Source organism: Coregonus clupeaformis, chromosome 18 (assembly GCF_020615455.1).
Source record: "Coregonus clupeaformis isolate EN_2021a chromosome 18, ASM2061545v1, whole genome shotgun sequence".
Lineage (NCBI taxonomy): Eukaryota > Metazoa > Chordata > Actinopteri > Salmoniformes > Salmonidae > Coregonus > Coregonus clupeaformis.
The window spans coordinates 36656001-36676258 of NC_059209.1; the positions used below are offsets into that span (position 1 = coordinate 36656001).

Here is a 20258-nt window from a genome sequence, read left to right on the forward strand (position 1 = left end):
TCACCTTCAGAGATACTGGACTAACATGTTAAAAGCTGTTCGCTAATAGTGAGTGTTCAGAGTTCCCCTTGGGTCCTGTATCGATTTAAGCGGTGGTGTTGTCTAGCACTTATCCATTAGGCTAGTATCGTCAAAACTTATCGGGGGGAGGCAAAAGGGAGACATCATCTGATGGAATAGTTCCCATACAAAGATGCCTCCACACATAGTAACATAATACAAAACGGCCATTATACATTCAGTTAGCTTTAAAGGAGAACATCTAGCTACATGTGTAGCTATTATCATAACAATGATATCTCTATCACAAGACACAGTCAGAGAGCCTCTTTGTTAGCAGGGCTGTGCTGTTGGGTGGAATCGTTGATGAGGGGAGATGACCAACAAAGTCTAGTCGTCTGTTTTTCTATGTTTTTTTTTTTTTAACTCTTAGTCAGTGTTGTAATTAAACAGGACAGTGTGTGTGTGTGTGACGGAGTGACAGTTTTAGTTGTCCTTCAGCTGGCGCCGACTGTAACTTCATAAAGGCACACACACACACATACACACACACACACACACACACACACAGCTGGCCTTGCAAGAAATTAGCATCAAATCATGCTCGGTGGGCATTGGAGGATATTGTGGAGAAGGCAATTAAGTGACAGAGTGCATTACAGAGTGCAATACATTTAAATGTGTTTAAGGCTGTGTGTGTGTGTGTGTGTGTGTGTGTGTTTAAGGCAGGGTGGATGCAGTCAACAGAACGGATGCAGCTGTTATCTTATGAAAACGATCAGTTCTCTACTGCGGTCTCCATATGATAAAGAGATGGGTCAGAGAGACGGTTACGTAATTGGAGATGTTTTTAGTTGCCATGCAGATTTGACATTTTAGGGCCGTTAGTAGTCAGGGTTATGAACATGTGCTGGTGTTTGTCTCCAATCTGATCAGGTGATACAGTAGTAGTTTACCATAGTAATATATTGAATGGAGGTGCCCAATGGTTAGCCCAGCCTTCGGTTAGCCCAGCCTTGGTTAGCCCCAATGGTTAGCCCAGCCTTCGGTTAGCCCAGCCTTGGTTAGCCCCAATGGTTAGCCCAGCCTTCGGTTAGCCCAGCCTTGGTTAGCCCCAATGGTTAGCCCAGCCTTCGGTTAGCCCAGCCTTGGTTAGCCCCAATGGTTAGCCCAGCCTTGGTTAGCCCCAATGGTTAGCCCAGCCTTCGGTTAGCCCAGCCTTGGTTAGCCCCAATGGTTAGCCCAGCCTTCGGTTAGCCCAGCCTTGGTTAGCCCCAATGGTTAGCCCAGCCTTGGTTAGCCCCAATGGTTAGCCCAGCCTTCGGTCTGAGCCCAATGGTTAGCCCAGCCTTTGGTTAGCCCAGCCTTGGTTAGCCCCAATGGTTAGCCCAGCCTTCGGTTAGCCCAGCCTTGGTTAGCCCCAATGGTTAGCCCAGCCTTGGTTAGCCCCAATGGTTAGCCCAGCCTTCGGTTAGCCCAGCCTTGGTTAGCCCCAATGGTTAGCCCAGCCTTCGGTTAGCCCAGCCTTGGTTAGCCCCAATGGTTAGCCCAGCCTTCGGTCTGAGCCCAACTCTTATTGAACCGGACTAAATCTAAACCCATCAGTTTCATTCTCTAGGGGGGTTAAAAAGAAATGAGCTGTGTCCCAAATGAAACCTTATTTTGGGACACAGCACTGGTCAAAAGCCATAAGGTCTGGTCTTCTAAGACGTTTAATCAAAAGAGTGGGGGGTCCGGTCCCTAGAGGCATTGGTTAGGCCATCATTGTAAAATAAAAATCTTAACTGACTTGCATAGTTAAATAAAGGGTAAATTTAAAAATGTAAAAAGAGGGGATATTCTCCTTCTAAGACGTTTAATCAAAAGAGTTGGGGTCCGGTCCCTAGAGGGGATATTCTCATCAGGGAAGAGAAGGATGGTCAGACAGCTACTGTAAGCACCACAGTCTACTGTATGGCTCCCAGAGAGAGAGCCCTTGAATTGAAATTGAATTGAATTGAATTGAGAGAGAGAGAGAGAGAGAGAGAGAGAGAGAGAGAGAGAGAGAGAGAGAGAGAGAAAGAGGCAGAGATAGAGCGAGGCAGAGAGAGGGAGAGAGACGGAGAGACAGAGAGAGAGAGAGAGAGAAAGAGGCAGAGATAGAGAGAGAGAGGCATTGGCAATGTAAACATATGTTTCCCATGCCAATAAAGCCCCTTGAATTGAACTGAATTTAATTGAGAGGCAGGCAGAGAGAGAGAGGGAGAGAGAGAGAGAGAGAGAGAGAGAGAGAGAGAGAGAGAGAGAGAGAGAGAGAGAGAGAGAGAGAGAGAGAGAGACAGAGACAGGCAGGCAGAGAGGGCCTCAACATGAAAGTCACACATATGCCCAGGCCGTGAGCAGGCAAACAGGCCCAACCCCCACTCTTACGCCAGCCCAAGCCAATGGCATGTACCAGATGCTCAGCAGGCTCTGCTCACACTTACTGGTCTTAGGCCAAACCACATGACTAACAACATTGGACACTTTATGGAACACAAAGCCTTCACTATCTCATCCTGGAATATCCAAGGCCTGAGGTTATCTGCCTTTGGCCTAAAGAGCAGGAACCTGGACTTCACTAAAGAAATCAGAAATACAGACATTGTCATCCTACAAGAAACATGGTATAGAGGAGATGGACCCACTGGTTGCCCTCTAGGTTACAGAGAGCTGGTAGTCCCATCCACCAAACGACCAGGGACTCAGGGGGTATGCTAATTTGGTATAGATCAGACCTAACTCACTCAATTAAATTAATCAAATCAGGAGCATTTTACATCTGGTTAGAAATAAATAAGGAAATTACCTCAATAGAGAAAAATCTCATCCTGTGTGCACCTACAGTGGGGAGAACAAATTACAGACCTCTACATGCTTTGTAAGTAGGAAAACCTGCAAAATCGGTAGTGTATCAAATACTTGTTCTCCCCACTGTATATCCCCCCCCACTAGAATCCCCATACTTTAATGAAGACAGCTTCTCCATCCTAGAGGGGGTGATCAACCACTTCCAGGCCCAGGGACATGTACTGGTCTGTGGTGACCTAAATGCCAGAACTGGACAAGAACCTGACACCCTCAGCACACAGGGGGACAAACACCTACCTGAAGGTGACAGCATTCCCTCCCCCATATGCCCCCCTAGACACAACTACGACAACATAACCAACAGAAACGGGTCACATCTCCTGCAGCTCTGTCGCACGCTGGGTCTGTACATGGTCAATGGTAGGCTTCGAGGGGACTCCTATGGTAGGTACACCTACAGCTCATCTCTTGGAAGTAGTACTGTAGACTACTTTATCACTGATCTCAACCCAGAGTCTCTCAGAGCGTTCACAGTTGTGGTTGTGAGGTCTGGGGTCCACTCACCAACTAATAATTCACATAATGGGACAAACACACAATTGAGACTCTGCATGCAGAATTCTACAAAAATATACTTATCAAAATCCAGAAAAGAGCTGTTAAAATCTACAACCACCTAAAAGGAAGTGATGCCCACACATTCCATCACAAAGCCCTCACTTACAGGGAGATGAACCTGGAGAACAGTCCCCTCAGACAGCTGGTTCTGGGGCTCTGTTCACAAACAACAAAGACCCCACAGAGCCCCAGGACAGAAACAAATTTAGACCCAACCAAATTATGAGAAAGGAAAAAGATAACTATTTGACACACTGGAAAGAATCAACCAAAAAACAGAGCAACTTGGAATGCTATCTGGCCCTAAACATATAGTACACAGTGGCAGAATACTTGACCACTATGACTGACACCAAATTAAAATAAAATAATTTTCCTTCAAGTATATTTTTTTTGAGAGTACTAATGTTACTGTCCCCAATACAACAGAAAACTACTTAAATAAATGTAATTTTGTCCTTGAAACATTTAATTGAAATACTGTAGAATTCCATTAATTCCTATGGAGGACGGTTCCTACTGGGGAGTTCCAATATGGCCGACCGGTGGCTTCAAAGCCTCTCATTGGCCAATACATTGCTCAAGCAATCCAGGGTTTACATACATCGTTGGGTCCATGCCAATCTTAACCAGGCATTAGTTGAGAGGATAACATAGCTGAAATACAGCCGTTATGCTATAAGCAGAGATCATGGGGGAAGGGGGGGGGGGGGGCATGTTTATTTCTGTCTATCATTTACCTTACTGAGTTACTCACGCGCACACGCACACACACACAACCAACCCCCCGAGCCATATATTTAGAAGATATATCTAATCTAAATATATTGCTCTACCCACCCCCTTCTATACACACAGACAGTGACTCCAGGAGGGACAGCTGACTGATTGTCCTGTTAAATGCTTTATGTTTAAGGTAAGCTACTAAGGGTGTTACTGAAGCATTAAGACACACATTCAAATGTTTATGGCTGTAATGAATAAGGTTCCAGATTCCTGCTGATTTATTTCCCTCTATGCGGTCTCATCTTACCAGACCTGGGTTGAAATACTACTGAAAATATTTCAGTTAGTTTGAGTGTTTGGTTTAGCCTGCCTGCATGCTTTAGTAACACCGTTAGTACCATAAACCACCAGAAAGCCAGAAAGAGTGTGGTCTATTCCTACAACAAACCCACTAATTAAAACATATTTTGTGGTGTCCTCCTCACATTTGGGACATAGAGTGGAGTGTCTGTTCGTTGTGTCTTTGTGTAGTGGCATGCAGTGTGTGTGTGTGTGTGTGTGTGTGTGTGTGTGTGTGTGTGTGTGTGTGTGTGTGTGTGTGTGTGTGTGTGTGTGTGTGTGTGTGTTGTGGTGGTATGCAGTGTGTGGGCCAAGTACCAGTGATGGCAGCAAAAATGGTCTGGCACTTTGACCTTTGAGGCTTGATATGTTTTGGCACTGGTGAGGGTGATGAAACTGTCTGTAACTTGCCTTTCACAGAAACAGTGACAGCAGCCTCTACTGGATGCTGCGGTGTTACCGTGCTACTCAGTCATTTATTTGTAGTGTATTAGAGTGCAGTTATGTTTTGTAGACGACATTCAGTGCTTCACACAAGAAAAGGGGCTCTGCCTCAACAATCGTTGTTGTGCATTCTTAGAAAATAAGGGTTATTTGGGGTTCTCTATAGAACCTTTTGCTTCTTTGGATGAGAATAAAGAACCCTTTACTAGAAAAGGTTCTATATCACAGGAGGCTGCTGAGGGGAGGACGGCTTATAATAATGTGAATGGAATGGTAAGTGAATGGAATTGTGTTGTGTTCAATACCATTCCATTTATTCTGTTCCAGACATTACTATGAGCCCCCAGCCGCCTGTGTTCCATATATACAGTGCCTTCGGAAAGTATTCAGACCCCTTGACTTTTTCCACATTTTGTTACGTTACAGCCTTATTCTAAAATTGATTAAATTGTTTTTTCCTCCTCATCAATCTATACACAATACCTCATAATGACAGGTTTGCAAATTTATTTATTTTTAAACCCCGAAAATATGACATTTACATAAGTATTCAGACTATTTTCTCAGTACTTTGTTGAAGCACCTTTGGCAGCGATTACAGCATTGAGTCTTCTTGGGTATGATGCTACAAGCTTGGCACACCTGTATTTGTGGGGTTTCTCCCATTCTTCTCTGCAGATCCTCTCAAGCTCTGTCAGGTTGGATGGGGAGCGTCGCTGCACATATATTTTCAGGTCTCTCCAGAGATGTTCGATCGGGTTCAAGTCCGGACTCTGGCTGGGCCACTCAAGGACATTCAGAGACTTGTCCCAAGCCACTCCTGCGTTGTTTTGGATGTGTGCTTAGGGTCGTTGTCCTGTTGGAAGGTGAACCTTCGCCCCAGTCTGAGGTCCTGAGCGCTCTGGAGGAGGTTTTCATCAAGGATCTCTCTGTACTTTACTCCGTTCATCTTTCCCTCGATCCTGACTAGTCTCCCAGTCCCTGCCGCTGAAAAACATCCCCACAGCATGATGCTGCCACCACCATGCTTCACCGTAGGGATGGTGCCAGGTTTCCTACAGACGTGACGCATGGCATTCCGGCCAAAGAGTGCAATCTTGGTTTCATCAGACCAGAGAATCTTGTTTCTCATGGTCTGAGAGTCTTTAGGTGCCTTTTGCCAAACTCCAAGTGGGCTGTCATGTGCCTTTTACTAAGGAGTGGCTTCCGTCTGACCACTCTACCATAAAGGCCTGATTGGTGGAGTGCTGCAGAGATGGTTGTCCTTCTGGAATGTTCTCCCATCTCCACAGAGGAACTCTAGAGCTCTGTCAGAGTGACCATTGGGTTCTTGGTCACCTCCCTGACCAAGGCCCTTCTCCCTCGATTGCTCAGTTTGGCCGGGCGGCCAGCTCTAGGAAGAGTCTTGGTGGTTCCAAACTTCTTCCATTTAATGATGGAGGCCACTGTGTTCTTGGGGATGTTCAATGCTGCAGACATTTTTTGGTACCCTTCCCCAGATCTGTGCCTCGACATAATCCTGTCTTGGAGCTCTATGGACAATTCCTTCGACCTCATGGCTTGGTTTTTGCTCTGACATGCACTGTCAACTGTAGGACCTTATATAGACAGGTGTGTGCCTTTCCAAATCATGTCCAATCAATTGAATTTACCACAGGTGGACCCTAATCAAGTTGTAGAAAAATCTCAAGGATGATCAATGGAAACAGGATGTACCTAAGCTCAATTTCGAGTCTCATAGCAAAGGGTTTGAATACTTATGTAAGTAAGGTATTTCTGTTATTTTATTTTATTTGCAAAAATGTATAAAAACCTGTTTTCACTTTGTCATTATGGGGTGTTGTGTGTGGATTGCTGAGAAAAAATATTTGGCTGTAACGTAACAAAAGGTGGAAAAATGCTTTCCGATTGCACTGTATACCTTGAGGTCTCTATCCCAACCCCAGAGTGTAGACCAAATGGAGATTTAAGCGAACAACAGCTAACAAAAGCTAACACAGTCAAATCAAACTCTGAAATGACAGCTAACTAGTTCCCTTTTAATTTGTTTGAGCTATGTTACATTGACATTTATATCTATATTAATGATGCTGCTGCATGATTTTGCGTGGTCAGAAAAATTGCTAACTGACGACACCGTTAACTCTCTATTCCCATTTTGCAACATTGTTGCTGAGGTCGGAGTGGCAAACAAAGCTGTGCTGTTGCAAACTAAATACTAGCTAGAAGCAAGAGGAAATAATGTGTTTAATAAAAACATACACTCTTAGACAAAAAAAAAAGAAGGGTTCTATATAGTCAGCAAGAGTTGGTACGACATCATTCAAACAACGAGATGCCTTCCTGGTCACCAGTGCATATTTCCAAACTATGTTTGCATGTAATGACAATAAAACCTCAAAACTATGCTGGTATTCTTTTGTTCATGATTTAATTGTTTATTATATTATATTCTTGGCAAAAAAAATATTACTATTTATTAGTATTAGCCATAATTAATAAATAGCGCCATAAAGGGTTCTATATGGAACCAATTTTGGTTCAGTGAAGAAGAACGCTTAGGTTCAATATAGAACTTTTTTTTTTTTTTTTTGGTTGAAGCAAGCGCTACAACCCTTTTTGTTTCTATGAGGAAACTTTTTTTTTTTTCTGAGAGTGTGGTGACACTTGATGATTCATTTGTGGAGTTTTTGTGGTGTTTAGTACGATTATTTTTCTGATTTGGAGGTGATGTTTAAGTGATCTACAGTGCACTTACATTTTGAACATTCAGTCCTTCACAGTCTCTATTCAACAGGAATTTATGAAGGAATTTAAACGCAGGCATATGTTAGACAACTCACAGACAACATGTGAAGTAGTATGGCAAGCCACGCCATAACATTTTGAAGTACAGTAGTTTACCCTATAAAGCTTTGACAGTCTTGCTGTATTTTGCTGTTTAGCCAACTTCTTACTTCATTGTATAGCCTTGAAATGAACTAATAATAGTGCTTCACAAAAAGACTTCCCTCCATATCACTCTCTGAATTCCTGTTCTGAATTCTTGTTCTGAATTCCTGTTCTGGAGATTGGATGTCACGTATGATATCCTCACGTATCGCTTCCTTCCGACCCAGAAAGAGAAGCTGTACATTCCTGACGCTCACATAGCGAGGAGCTCAGAGTAGAGGACAGGACAGGGATATCCCACCTAACACTTCGCAGCATTAGACCCCTGCCATGCTCTCAGTGTTACAATGTTTCCATCCCACCTGGGTTCAAATCGTTTTCCAAATCTTTGTAATACTTTGAGCCTTTGACTTGAGCCTGTCTTGAGTGCATGGGTGGGCTTTGCGCTTTTAGGGACTATTCCGTTGGTTCCATTGCGCTTGGAAAGATCAATCTAGCACAGTTGAAGTATGTGGAAGATTTCAGATCCTGTTTGAACCCAGGTCTGGTTTAATTTCCCCATTTATCAGGGACCTTTCGTGACCCTATCAAATTCCTAAGGCATTCTTTACTTACTTATTTTTCATGCTCTAAACAGCTGGTCCCAGGACAGTTTGGTTGATTTTCCATCAATGATGTCACGCCCTGACTCAGGGGACGCATAAATGTTGAGTCAGGGTGTGTATATTCTTTGTTGTGTATATTCTGTGTGGTGTATCTAGTATGTGTAGTTCTATGTTGGCCGGTGTGGTTCCCAATCAGAGGCAGCTGTCGCTCGTTGTCTCTGATTGGGGATCATACTTAGGCAGCCTATTGGCACTAGTGGGTTGTGGGATCTTGTTCCTTGTAAGGTATGTTGTGTGTGCGCTACCTTGGACTTCACGTTTCGTTTGTTGTTTTGTCGTGTTGTTTATTACTTGAATAAACATGTACGTATATCACGCTGCGCCTTGGTCTGACCCGTCATTAGACGAACGTGACAGAAGATCCCACCAAACGAGGACCAAGCAGCGTGCCCAGGCGGAGAGAGTAGCCATGTCACAGGTGGGCAATTTGTGGTCATGGGAAGAGATATTTGCGGGGAGAGGACCATGGGCAGGCAGGAGAGGAGCAACGGCAACATGGAGGAGGCCGGTCGAGGAGGAATCCCGAGAAGCAGCCCCAATACAATTTTTGGGGGGGGCACACGGGGTGGTTGGCGGAGCCTAGTGTCAGAGCAGAGCCAACTCCCCGTACTCACGCGAGGAAGCGTTTGACTGGGCAGGCTCCGTGTTATGCGGAGCTACGTACTGTGTCGCCAGTGCGCCGGCACAGTCCTGTACGTCCTGTGCTTGCACCACGCACGTGCCGTGCGAAGATGGGCATCCAGCCAGGACGGGGTGGGCCGGCTCAACGCTCCTGGTCTCCAGTACGCCTCCTCGGTCCCGCATATCCTGCGCCAGTTCTACGAACGGTATCGCCAGTGCGCGTGCACAGCCCAGTGCATCCTGTGCCAGCACCCCGCACGTGTAGTGCGAAAGTGGGCAGCCAGCCAGGACGGGTTGTGCCAGCTCTCCGCTCTAGACCTCCAGTCCGCCTCCACAGTCAGGCCCGGCCTGTTCCTGCTCCTCGCACCAAGCCAGTGGTGCGCGTCACCAGCCCGGCCCGGCCTGTTCCTCCTCCTCGCACCAAGCCAGTGGTGCGCGTCGCCAGCCCGGCCCGGCCTGTTCCTGCTCCTCGCACCAAGCCAGTGGTGTGCGTCGCCAGCCCGGCCCGGCCTGTTCCTGCTCCTCGCACCAAACCAATGGTGCGCGTCTCCAGTCCGGCACGGCCCGTGCCCGTTCCACCGGTGCCTGGTCCGGCACCGGTCAGCTGCTCCACTCCGGAGCCAGAGCAGTCCGCTCCACCGGTGCCTGATCCAGTGCCGGTCAGCTGTTCCACTCCGGAGCCAGAGCAGTCCGCTCCACCGGTGCCTGATCCAGCTCCGGTCAGCTGCGCCACTCCGGAGCCAGAGCAGTCCGCTCCACCGGGGTCCAGTCCAGCTCCGGTCAGCGGCTCCACTCCGGAGCCAGAGCAGTCCGCTCCACCGGTGCCTGATTCAGCTCCGGTCAGCGGCTCCACTCCGGAGCCAGAGCAGTCCGCTCCACCGGTGCCCAGTCCAGCAATGTTCCAACATCTAGTGGAAAGCCTTCCCAAAAGAGTGGAGGCTGTTATAGCAGCAAAGGGGGGACCAACTCCATATTAATGCCCATGATTTTGGAATGAGATATTCGACAAACGGGTGTCCACATACTTTTGGTCATGTAGTGTATTATGAACAGCCCAAAGGGGTGCTAAAATGTGACCGACCGGCTCGATACGGTCTTCTGTAGCAAAATTTGAAATTGTGTTTTTTACATTTTTTATTTCCTATATGTTGAAGTTTATTTCCTGTATGTTGAAGTTTATTTCCTATATGTTGAAGTTTATTTCCTGTATGTTGAAGTTTATTTCCTATATGCTGAAGTTTATTTCCTGTATGTTGAAGTTTATTTCCTGTATGTTGAAGTTTATTTCCTATATGTTGAAATTTATTTCCTGTATGTTGAAATTTATTTCCTATATGTTGAAGTTTATTTCCTGTATGTTGAAGTTTATTTCCTATATGTTGAAGTTTATTTCCTATATGTTGAAATTTGTTTCCTATTGCTCTTCCACTTCTCAGTGTTTTGTGAAACTCTGTATGATCTGGTTCCTTCTCTGTAGACTAGTCCTCTTCACTGGTTCCTAGTGTATTAGTCTCTGTAGACTAGTCCTCTTCACTGGTTCCTAGTGGACTGGTCTCTGTAGACTAGACCTCTTCACTGGTTCCTAGTGGACTGGTCCCTGTAGACTAGACCTCTTCACTGGTTCCTAGTTGACTGATCCCTGTAGACTAGACCTATTCACTGGCTTTGTAATGACTGTCTTGGTCCTGGAGATAGCCTCGGTCCTCTAATGATACACTCGGTTTTGATGTCTGAACTATAGCCTGGGGGAGAAGGTGTAGAGACAACACTGTCTGGTATATAACAAGAACAGGAGGAGGGGGTCTGTTTGGGTAAAATAGTTTGGGGGGTCTTGGGTAGGATTACAAGGTGAAAAGCCCTCTCTCTCTCTCTCTCTCTCTCTCTCTCTCTCTCGCTCTCTCTGTCCCGCTCTCTCTCTCTCTGTCTCGCTCTCTCTCAATTCAATTTAAATTTAAATCCAATTCAATTTAAGGGCTTTATTGGCATGGGAAACATATGTTTACATTGCCAAAGCAAATGAAATAGATAATAAACCAAAGTGAAATAAACAATAAAAAATGAACATTACACTCACAAAAGTTCCAAAATAATAAAGACATTTCAAATGTCATATTATGTCTATATACAGTGTTGTAATGATGTGCAAATAGTTAAAGTACAAAAAGGAAAATAAATAAACATTAATATAGGTTGTATTTACAATGGTGTTTGTTCTTCACCGGTTGCCCTTTTCTTGTGGCAACAGGTCACAAATCTTGCTGCTGTGATTGCACACTGTGGTATTTCACCCAATAGATATGGGACTTTAGCCAAATTGGATTTGTTTTTGAATTATTTGTGGGTCTGTGTAATCTGAGGGAAGTATGTGTCTCTAATATGTTCATATATCTGGCAGGAAGTTAGGAAGTGCAGCTCAGTTTCCACCTCATTTTGTGGACAGTGTGCACTACGACAGCCTTTCTCAATAGCAAGGCTATGTTCACTGAGTCTGTACATAGTCAAAGATTTCCTTAAGTTTGGGTCAGTCACAGTGGTCAGATATTCTGTGTACTCTCTGTTAGGGGCCAAATAGCATTCTAGTTTGCTCAGTTTCTTTGTAAATTATTTCCCATGTGTGATGTTTTCTCATGATTTGGTTGTGTCGAATGTGTAGCTGTCCCGTTTGTGTTTGTGAACTGAGCCCCAGGACCAGCTTGCTTAGGGGACTCTTTTCCAGGTTCATCTCTCTGTAGGTGATGGCTTTGTTATTGAAGGTTTGGGAATCGCTTCCTTTTAGGTGGTTGTAGAATTTAACAGCTCTTTTCTAGATTTTGATCATTAGTGGGTATCGGCCTAATTCTGCTCTGCATGCATTATTTTGTGTTTTACATTGTACACAGAGGATATCTTAGCAGAATTCTGCATGCATAGTCTCAATTTGGTGTTTGTCCCATTTTGTGAATTTTTGGTTGGTGAGCGGACCCCAGACCTCACAACCATAAAGGGCAATGGGTTCTATAATTGATTCTTGGTATGTCGAATTTTATGTTCCTTTTGATGGCGTAGAAGGCCCTTCTTGCCTTGTCTCAGATCGTTCAAAGCTTTGTGGAAGTTACATGTGGCGCTGATGTTTAGGTTGAGGTATAGTTTTTTGTGTGCTCTAGGGCAACGGTGTCTAGATGGAATTTATATTTGTGGTCCTGGCAACTGGACCTTTTTTGGAACACCATCATTTTTGTCTTACTGAGAGTTACTGTCAGGGCCCAGGTCTGACAAAATCTGTGCAGAAGATCTAGGTGCTGCTGTAGGCCCTCCTTGGTTGGTGACAGAAGCACCAGATCATCAGCAAACAGTAGACATTTGAGTGCTGCAGACTGTTCTAGTGCCCTCGCCAATTCGTTGACATATACTGAATGTTGAAGAGGGTGGGGCTTAAACTGCATCCCTGTCTCACCCCATGGCCCTGTGGAAATAAATATGTGTGTTTTTTGCCAATTTTAACCGCACACTTGTTGTTTGTGTACATGGATTTTATAATGTTGTATTTTTTTTCCATATATTTGTATAGCAGACCCTCATGCCAAATTGAGTCAAAAGCTTTTGTGAAATCAAGAAAGCATGAGAAGACTTTGCCTTTGTTTCGGTTTGTTTGTTTGTCAAATAGGGTGAAAACGTGGTCTGTCGTACTGAAATTTGGTAAAAAGCCAATTTGACATTTGCTCAGTACATTGTTTTCACTGAGGAAATGTACAAGTCTGCTGTTAATGATAATGCAGAGGATTTTCCCAAGGTTGCTGTTGACGCATATCCCACGGTAGTTATTGGGGACAAATTTGTCTCCACTTTTGTGAATTGGGGTGATCAGTCCTTGGTTCCAAATATTGGGGAAGATGCCAGAGCTAAGGATGATGGTAAAGAGTTTAAGTATAGCCAATTGGACTTTGTCGTCTGTATATTTTATACTTTTTTTGAGGATACCATCAACCACCACAGGCCTTTTTGGGTTGGAGGGTTTGTATTTTGTCCTGTAGTACAACATCCACTTTTAGCGGTATTATTTCAGGATGTTGTGGGCTGTAAATGCTCATACCAGAGTGAGTGTGTTTGTAAGTGTCACAATAAGGTGAAGACATACAGAAGTGTCTGACAGCAGACGTGAGTACTGTACAATAGTTGTCTTCAATCACTGTTGTATGAAAATAGGAAAACACAGCAGGGCCATATAATGATGTATCTTTGTTTGATATTGTTACAGATAATAATGGGTTGTTTTTTTTTGTTGGTATTTTACCCCCTTTTTCGTGGTATCCTATTGGTAGTTACAGTCTTGTCCCATCGCTGCAACTCCCGTATGGACACGGGAGAGGGGAAGGTCGAGAGTCTTTGTCACGATCGTCTTGGTAAGGAGTAGTAGACCAAGGCGCAGCGTGTTGCACGAACATGATGCTTTATTTAATTAAAGCGAAACACGAAACAACAAAACAAATAACGATTCGTGAAGTCCACAGTGACAATGACTGACTAGGAACAAAAACCCACAAACACAAGGTGAAAACAGACAGTTTAAATATGGCTCCCAATCAGAGACAACGAGCCAACAGCTGACACTCGTTACCTCTGATTGGGAGTCACTCAAACAAAGAAATACAACAACCTAGAACAACCCAACCAAGAAACAGAACACAATGAATGAACACACCCTGGCTCAACATATAGAGTCCCAGAGCCAGGGTGTGACAGTACCCCCCCCTAAAGGCGCGGACTGCGACCGCGCCTTAACAAAACCCAAACAGGGGGAGGGCTGGGTGGGCATTCCTCCTCGGAGGCGGCTCCGGCTCGGGCTTGACCACCACCCTTCCACAATTCCCCGTAGCGCCCCGGTCCGGTCTGACCCCGCTGGCTGGATCTGGACCGGACATCGACGGAGCGGATTGCTCAAGCTCCGTTGTGGAGCAGCTGCCCGGTACCTGATCAGGCACCGGACTGACGACGCGCACCCCTGGCTTGGCGCGTGAGGCAGGAACTGACCGGACCTGGCTGACGATGCGAACCCCTGGCTTGGTGCGTGGAGCAGCAACGGACCGGACTGGGCTGACGATACGCACCCCTGGTTTGGTGCGTGGAGCCGAACGGGCCTCATCGGACTGACCGACTCGCATCCCTGGCTTGGTGCGAGTAGCAGGAACGGGCTGGACCAGGCTGACGACTCGCACCCCTGGCTTGGTGCGAGTAGCAGGAACGGGCTGGACCAGGCTGACGACTCGCACCCCTGGCTTGGTGCGAGTAGCAGGAACGGGCTGGACCAGGCTGACGACTCGCACCGTAGGTTTGGTGCGAGTGGCAGGAACAGGCCGGGCAGGGCTGGCGACGCACACCGTAGGCTTTGTGCGTGGAACAGGAACAGGCCGGGCTGGGCTGGCGACGCACCCCGTAGGCTTGGTGCGTGGAGCAGGGACAGGCCGGGCTGGGCTGGCGACGCACCCCGTAGGCTTGGTGCGTGGAGCAGGGACAGGCCGGGCTGGGCTGGCGACGCACACCGTAGGCTTAGTGCGAGGAGCAGGAACAGGCCGGGCAGGGCTGGCGACGCACACCGTAGGTTTGGTGCGTGGAGCAGGAACAGGCCGGGCTGGGCTGGCGACGCACACCGTAGGCTTGATGCGAGAGGCAGGAACAGGCCGGGCAGGGCTGGCGACGCACACCGTAGGTTTGGTGCGTGGAGCAGGAACAGGCCGGGCTTGGCTGGCGACGCACACCGTAGGCTTGATGCGAGAGGCAGGAACAGGCCGGGCTGGGCTGGCGACGAACACCGTAGGCTTAGTGCGAGGAGCAGGAACAGGCCGGGCAGGGCTGGCGACGCACACCGTAGGTTTGGTGCGTGGAGCAGGAACAGGCCGGGCTGGGCTGGCGACGCACCCCGTAGGCTTGGTGCGTGGAGCAGGAACAGGCCGGGCTGGGCTGGCGACGCACCCCGTAGGCTTGGTGCGTGGAGCAGGGACAGGCCGGGCTGGGCTGGCGACGCACCCCGTATGCTTGGTGCGTGGAGCAGGGACAGGCCGGGCTGGGCTGGCGACGCACACCGTAGGCTTAGTGCGAGGAGCAGGAACAGGCCGGGCAGGGCAGGGCTGGCGACGCACACCGTAGGTTTGGTGCGTGGAGCAGGAACAGGCCGGGCTGGGCTGGCGACGCACACCGTAGGCTTGATGCGAGAGGCAGGAACAGGCCGGGCTGGGCTGGCGACGCACACCGTAGGCTTGATGCGAGAGGCAGGAACAGGCCGGGCTGGGCTGGCGATGCGCACCGTACACTTAGTGCGGGAAGCAGGAACGAGCCGGGCCGGGCTGGCGACGTGCACCATACACTTAGTGCGGGAAGCAGGAACGGGCCGGACCGGACTGGTGACGCACACCACTTGCTTGGTGTGAGGAGCGGGACTGGGTTTCATCATAACCCTCCGCTCCCTCAGCTGCCTACCGAGTTCCTCTCGCCGTGCCTCATTTCTCACCCTTTCCCTAATCGCCTCTAACAGCTCCATCCTCTGCAACATTAACTCCTGCTCCCTCTTCGCCAGTAGCCCCCTTAACCTGGTGGCCTCCTCTCCAAATCGCCCAATACGCCCTGTGGCAGCCTCCTGCTGCCCAGTCGCCCATGACGTGTGCCCCCCCCCTAAAAAATTATTGGGGGTGCCTCTCGTCCGTCCGACGATGGCACTGCTGACGCCGCTGCTCCTCTCTTGTCCAGTCTGCCTGCTCCTGGACACGCTGCTTGGTCCTTTTAAGGTGGGTTTTTCTGTCACGATCGTCTTGGTAAGGAGTAGTAGACCAAGGCGCAGCGTGTTGCACGAACATGATGCTTTATTTAATTAAAGCGAAACACGAAACAACAAAACAAATAACGATTCGTGAAGTCCACAGTGACAATGACTGACTAGGAACAAAAACCCACAAACACAAGGTGAAAACAGACAGTTTAAATATGGCTCCCAATCAGAGACAACGAGCCAACAGCTGACACTCGTTACCTCTGATTGGGAGTCACTCAAACAAAGAAATACAACAACCTAGAACAACCCAACCAAGAAACAGAACACAATGAATGAACACACCCTGGCTCAACATATAGAGTCCCAGAGCCAGGGTGTGACAGTCTTGCGTCCTCCGAAACACAACCCAACCGAGCCGCACTGCTTCTTGACCCAGTGCCCGCTTAACCTGGAAGCCAGCCACATCAATGTGCCGGGGGAAACACTGTACACCTGGCGACCGAGTCAGCGTGCACTGCGCCCGGTCTGCCACAGGAGTCGCTAGTGCGCGATGGGACAAGAACGTCCCTGCCAGCCAAACCCTCCCCTAACCTGGACGGCGCTGGGCCAATTATGCACCGCCCCATGGGTCTCCCGGTCGCGGCCGGCTGCGACAGAGCCTGGACTCGAACCAGGATCTCTAGTGACACAGCTAGCACTGTGATGCAGTGCCTTAAACCACCGCGCCACTCGGGAGGCCCACAGATAATGATGTGCAGTATAATTCAACCTGACCTGCTCTTTATTGAACTAACTGCTACTGTTAGTTTTTTATTGTTGTCTAGCTCAGAATAATTTTTACACAGTTAAATATGACTTACCTCCCCAGTTGTAACTTGAATACTGTACTCTATCTCTCTAACTATATTGAAATGCTGTATTGTCAGTATATGATTACGACAATGCTTTTTATAATAATGGACTTATGAACTCATGAATGTTGTTGTTTATGTTTACAGAACAACACGTCATGGAGACCAGACTCCTGTCAGGAGTGTTCATGCTATAGTGACATCACCATCTGTCAACCTGCTACCTGCCTCAACCCACATTGCGACTACCAGAGGGTAAGACATAATACAGAGAGGGAGGGGGGGAGGGAGGGAGGGAGGGACGGGGGGATGGAGGGGGGTGGGAGGGGGGAGGGAGGGAGGGAGGGGGGAGGGACGGGGGTAGGGAGGGAGGGAAGGACGGAGGGAGGGAGGGACGGGGGGAGGGAGGGAGGGAGGGACGGGGGAGGGACGGGGGAGGGAGGGGGGACGGTGGGAGGGACTGAGGGAGGGAGGAGTGAACAAACAAACAAATCAATGAATTAATTAATGAACAAACAAACAAGTTAATGAATAATTGAATGATTGAATAGCTGAGTGTCTTATAAACACTTGTGTGCCTCATTCCTCCATCCTCGCCTCTGTTCTCCTGCTTTGATTAAGTAATCTAGATATACAGCTAACAACACTGTCAGGGCATTCTGTCCAACCTCCCCTCTCCCCTGAGACATCCCATCCAACCTCCCCTCTCCCCTAAGACATCCCATCCAACCTCCCCTCTCCCCTGAGACATCCCATCCAACCTCCCCTCTCCCCTGAGACATCCCATCCATCCTCCCCTCTCCCCTGAGACATCCCATCCAACCTCCCCTCTCCCCTGAGACATCCCATCCAACCTCCCCTCTCCCCTGAGACATCCCATCCAACCTTCCCTCTCCCCTGAGACATCCCATCCAACCTCCCCTCTCCCCTGAGACATCCCATCCAACCTTCCCTCTCCCCTGAGACATCCCATCCAACCTTCCCTCTCCCCTGAGACCACTATCAATGACTAATGAATTCTGCTCCACTGACTGGCAGGCCAATGATAATTAAATTAGCCATTAAAGCCACCAAACCATGTGTCCTCTCCTCTCCTCTCCTCTCCTCTCCTCTCCTCTCCTCTCCTCTCCTCTCCTCTCCTCTCCTCTCCTCTCCTCTCCTCTCCTCTCCTCTCCTCTCCTCTCCTCTCCTCTCCTCTTGTCACGCCCTGACTCAGGGGACTCGTATATGTTGAGTCAGGGTGTGTATATTCTTTGTTGTGTATATTCTGTGTGGTGTATCTAGTATGTGTAGTTCTATGTTGGCCAGTGTGGTTCCCAATCAGAGGCAGCTGTCGCTCGTTGTCTCTGATTGGGGATCATACTTAGGCAGCCTATTGGCACTGTTGAGTTGTGGGATCTTGTTCCGGGTAAGGTTTGTTGTATGTACAACCTTTGGATCCCACCAAACAAGGACCAAGCAGCGTTCCCAGAAGGAGCAAACGCCTGGGACTCAACAGGAGGTAACCTTAGTAGATGTCCTCCTCGGTTGGTTGAGAATTACAGAGGAGGAGGCCGTCCGTTATCGGGAGGCGATGAAGGTAGATGCCCAGGTAGGAGAGGAGAAACGGCGCCAACAGTGCCGACAACGGAGACCCGAGAGGCAACCCCAATAAAAAAAATTGGGGGGGGCACACGGGGTGGACGACGAGGCAGCAGGAGGCCGTGGAAGGGCGGATCTGCAGGTTAGGAGAGGAGGCCACCATGTTACGGGGGCTGTTGGTTCAGAGGGAGCAGGAGTTATTCGGTCAGAGGGAGGCGCTACAGGAGGCTCAAAGGGAGAAGGATATAGTGGAGGCACGGAGAGAGGAGCTGGTTAGGCAGCAGAAGGAGCGGGGGTTAATAAAGGAACCCAGTCCTGCTCCTCGCACTAAGTCAGTGGTGCGTGTCGCCAGTCTGGCCCGGCCTGTTCCTGCTCCTCGCACTAAGCCAGTGGTGCGCGTCGCCAGTCCGGCCCAGCCTGTTCCTGCTCCTCGCACCAAGCCAGTGGTGTGCGTCGCCAGTCCGGCCCGGCCTGTACCTGCTCCTCGCACCAAGCCAGTGGTGCGTGTCGCCAGTCCGGCCCGGCCTGATCCTGCTCCTCGCACCAAGCCAGTGGTGCGCGTCGCCAGTCCGGCCCGGCCCGTGCCTGCTCCTCGCACCAGACCAGTGGTGCGTGTTCCTAGTCCGGTCCGGCCCGTGCCTGCTCCTCGCACCAGACCAGTGGTGCGTGTGTCCAGTCCGGCACGGCCCGTGCCCGTTCCAGTGGCTCCACTCCGGAGCCAGAGCTGTCCACTCCACCGGTGCATAGTCCAGCTCCGGTCAGCAGCTCTACTCCGGAGCCAGAGCAATCCGCTCCACCGGTGCACAGTCCAGCTCCGGTCAGCGGCTCCAGTCCGGAGCCTGAGCAGTCCGCTCCACCGGTGCCCGGTCCAGCTCCGGTCAGCGGCTCCAGTCCAGACCATGACGTCAGCCCCTCTCCAGGTTCGGGGTCTCCCACACCAGGGTCCAGACAGGGCCTGGCGTATCGTGGGAGGAAGGAGAGGGGAAGCAGCGCGCCGAGGTCCAGACCAGACCAGGGGCGCAACAGGGAGGCGGAGAGTAAGAGGTCGTCACGCCCGGAGCCGGATCCGCCTCCGAGGCGGAATGCCCACCCGGCCCCTACCCTGTTATGTTTATTTGTGCAGGGTGTGTATATTCTTTGTTGTGTATATTCTGTGTGGTGTATCTAGTATGTGTAGTTCTATGTTGGCCGGTGTGGTTCCCAATCAGAGGCAGCTGTCGCTCGTTGTCTCTGATTGGGGATCATACTTAGGCAGCCTATTGGCACTGTTGAGTTGTGGGATCTTGTTCCGGGTAAGGTTAGTTGTATGTACAACCTTTGGACTTTCGTTTGTTGTTTTGTCGTGTGTTTATACGTTTAATAAACATGTACGCATATCACGCTGCGCCTTGGTCTGACCTGTCATTAAACGAACATGACTCCTCTCCTCTCCTCTTCTCTCCTCTCCTCTCCTCCATCAAGCCCACCAAAACATGTTGTCTATCAGATCTCCTCCACTCCACCCCACCCTCCCCACCATAGCATGGAGATTTTATAGATGAACACAGCTCTTAAATATTTTAGTTTCTGAACATGAAACATTTTCCTTATGTCATTAATTTCAAAATGATAACAATTACTTGTCCCTCATTCCTCTCTGTTCTATGTATTCCCTGTCCCTCATTCCTCTCTGTTCTATGTATTCCCTGTCCCTCATTCCTCTCTGTTCTATGTATTCCCTGTCCCTCATTCCTCTCTGTTCTATGTATTCCCTGTCCCTCATTCCTCTCTGTTCTATGTATTCCCTGTCCCTCATTCCTCTCTGTTCTATGGATGGTATGGATGGTAAGGATGGTGTGGATGGTGTGGATGGTGTGGATGGTGTGGATGGTGTGGATGGTGTGGATGGTATGGATGGTATGGATGGTGTGGATGGTGTGGATGGTGTGGATGGTATGGATGGTGTGGATGGTG

General features: G+C 48.8%; 1 protein-coding gene across 1 annotated transcript in view; it reads left to right on the top strand.

The window, feature by feature from the left end:
• fras1 (Fraser extracellular matrix complex subunit 1) overlaps positions 1 to 20258 on the top strand; it is a 339766-nt gene that overhangs the window by 81754 nt on the left and 237754 nt on the right. Inside the window, exon 3 of the mRNA XM_045226860.1 lies at positions 16872 to 16979. Coding sequence (XP_045082795.1) covers positions 16872 to 16979 — 108 coding nt within the window. The remainder of the gene's footprint in view (positions 1 to 16871; positions 16980 to 20258) is intronic.